At 38.1% G+C, this 3,069-nt stretch overlaps 1 protein-coding gene across 1 annotated transcript; it reads left to right on the forward strand.

Moving 5' to 3' along the window:
- Positions 1–246: 246 nt before the first annotated feature.
- LOC134539295 (hemolymph lipopolysaccharide-binding protein-like) lies at positions 247–3,069 on the forward strand. Its single transcript, XM_063381200.1, has 3 exons — positions 247–336; positions 1,612–1,945; positions 2,822–3,069. The coding sequence occupies exons 2-3, from the start codon at positions 1,612–1,614 to the stop codon at positions 3,001–3,003; spliced, it is 516 nt and encodes a 171-aa protein (XP_063237270.1). The 5' UTR covers positions 247–336; the 3' UTR covers positions 3,004–3,069.

A 3,069-nucleotide genomic window follows, 5' to 3' on the forward strand; every position in this document is an offset into this window, starting at 1 on the left:
AAATAATTTGATAAGATTATAAAATTTTATTTTAAATTATTTTCAATCAATAAAATACACACATTTTTTTTACCACCTCTTCACTTTTGCACAATTCAATATTAATTTATGTGAACAGTTTTGTAATCGTAATTTTGTACCATATTATCTTTACGTAATTGAGTTTTCTACCAGTAACCAATGTACAAGTGAGTGTTTCAAAGTTCAGTTGATCTACTGATAATATTGAGAAGGTTCGGCATGGCTTCAGCTATATAAACTGTCGTGAAAATCATAATGACATCAGTTTAAATCTTGCGTTGAAAGGTGACACTGAAAAGTTACATCAGCTACAAGGTATAGCTATTTAATTACAGAGTTTAACTGTATTGTAGCCGGTGTCTTGTAACTCTAATAAAATAAGTCTATAATCATAAGATATTTTGGACCATGAAAATATATTACTTTTTTACTTATTTCATACGTTAAATATAAATTACGAAGGATTAAAATAAGATAAAATTTAATACGTGTTTTAGCAGTTTTTCTTATAAAATGGAACTAAAATGTATTTTTTCTTAACAAAACTAAACTAATTCCATCATTATTTTATAATAGTTATATTACTTATTTGTAATTGCGTTTAAGCAAACTATACAGTAAACCTAATTTCCTTATATATTTATGCACACAATTAGTTTCTATATTATCAAAATGTAGTGTTTAAAATATAGGTATTATAAAGTGAAAAACTTTTTTTAGTCTATATTTAACTATAAAAACGAAATTGTTTACAACACTTTTGCAACAGATATTTATTGTAGCTAGTGGTATAAATATTCTAAATTTTACAGTTTCTCCATAATTTATACAATAAAAATGTTAAGTAATAGTTTACGAAAAAAGCTAAAAAAATATTTCACATAGGCCCTACCTATATAAAGGCATACCTAACAGTCTACAAGGTGATAGCAGGTTCAAGTTATTCAGAACAAAAAAAAACATACCCGGTTTGTAATTATGGCCTACCATGGGAATATAATAGACTGTCCGTCTTGCCCAAATGAAAGTGAGACTACAATATGTTCTGCAATGTGGAATTAGAGTGGAATCTTAATGGCTCTCTGTCTGGTCCAGATGAAGACAATTTGGCGGTATCTCGACTAATGGTGGTGGTCTTGGTTTGTAAAGGCAGAAGTGTGACTATATTAGTGCATGTAACACCGATCAAGCATGTGAAATAACATGAATGTGTGTGCTCCAGATGAATGCTATGCTGGCGGTCTCTCTCTTGATAGTGGTGGTCTTGATCTATAAAGGCAGTAGTGTGACTATACAAGAATGTGTGTGCTCCAGATGAAGCCATGTGGGCTGTCTATCTACAGATGGTGATGGTCTTGGTCTAAGAAGGCAGTAGTGTGACTTTACATGAATGTGTGTGCTCCAGATGAAGCCATGTGGGCAGTCTCTCCTACTGATGGTTGTGGACTGGGTCTATGAAGGCAGTAGTGTGACTATACATGAATGTGTGTGCTCCAGATGAAGGCTATGCTGCCGGTCTCTCCTACTGATGGTGGTGGTCTGGGTCTATGAAGGCAGTAGTGTGACTACACATGAATGTGTGTGCTCCAGATGAAGGCTATGCTGGCGGTCTCTCTCCTGCTGGCGGCGGTCTGCCTGCCGGCGCGCGCGGCCACTGTCCTCAGCTCCGGCGCCACCGGCTACGAGTACTTCCCTGGCTTCGGCTTCTACAAGTTCTACTCGCAGCCGCAGACGTGGACCGAGGCCGTGCAGACCTGCCTGGAGGACGGCGGTCAGCTGGGCGTCATCGGCTCCCAAGAGGAGGCGCAGCTGTACCAGACCCTCCTGGCCCGCCACGCCAGGGTCTCCGGCGCCAGCAGCCAGAGCTACTTCTACGTCGGCCTCACCGAGTTCCAGAACTCCCGCGACTTCCTCACGCTCGACGGTGAGAACTAATTCACCAATTACCCAACCACGTAGCTTTGGAACACATCTAAAATACCTTTCCTCCAGTATCATGTAATGTTGTGTTCTTTACTTTATACTTAATTCATCCATGTCTTGGTATTCGAATATGTGTACTGGCTGTTGGAAATATTTTCTAACGTTTTTAACACATCCTTTAACTCACTTAGTTCCTTCTTCGTTCTGTTGCCATTGAGTTTCTCTTTATCATTGAATCACCATCAGAGACTCCCGAGGAGAGATAAAAATTTTCTTTTTCATTTAATTGTAACTCCTCTTACAGAAACAACTGTTAGAAAAATATTTTAAGTTAAAAACTTCTGTTTTGTAATCATTGGCAATAAAATCTGAAGAATTTTTGGGGGGGGGGGGGGGTAGGTATTTCCTAATTATAGTAGCATTGTACCGGGCATGGTCATATTACCCATGCAATTTATGCAGCTCATACATTTGTTTGAAACATTTATTTAAAGTACATATTGTAAGGAAAAAGATAAACATATTATGTTTTCATATATCTCGTGCCATTTATAAAAAATGAATGAATGTTGCCAATTGTAGGTACATACTTCACATTTCTTTGGGAAGATAATTTTTTCAGACAAAAGTTTAGTAAATTAATTTTAAAGAGCCTTAGTTCAGCAAATAAAATATAAAATGCACTTTGCATTTTTGTTAATTTTCAAATTATTTTCTACTTACCACTGAAAGCTCTATTTCGTGGAGTTATCGGAAAATGCTTTTGACAGCTGTCAATTAAATTATTTGTATATTGTTTGTAAGAGATGTTCGCTGTGATGTTCTGAAGTTCAGGCTCACTTGTACAGTCAGTGACACAAGGGACCGTCTGTTGCAGGCGTCCCAGTGGAAGAGACCGGCTACTCCACTTGGGCATCTGGAGAGCCCAACAACGCTCATGGAGTAGCGGAGAAGTGTGGATCCATCGACCGCAGCGTTAAGCTGAACGACATCCCCTGCTCCGACAAGCTGGCCTTCATCTGCGAGCTGAAATACCCGTCTACGACTCGCCTGCACTAGTGTGGCTTCAGTGATGACTGTGGCTTTGCTGTATAAATGTTTAAAACATAAACTAAATCAATTACA

This window comes from Bacillus rossius, chromosome 15 (genome assembly GCF_032445375.1).
Source record: "Bacillus rossius redtenbacheri isolate Brsri chromosome 15, Brsri_v3, whole genome shotgun sequence".
Classification (NCBI taxonomy): Eukaryota; Metazoa; Arthropoda; class Insecta; order Phasmatodea; family Bacillidae; genus Bacillus; species Bacillus rossius.

Excerpts from the sequence above, each read along its gene's own strand:
- LOC134539295 (XM_063381200.1), top strand. The coding sequence starts at position 1,612 with ATGAAGGCTATGCTGGCGGTCTCTCTCCTGCTGGCGGCGGTCTGCCTG. Across the intron at positions 1,946-2,821 it reads CGACTTCCTCACGCTCGACG|GCGTCCCAGTGGAAGAGACC; the intron begins GTGAGAACTAAT and ends CGTCTGTTGCAG.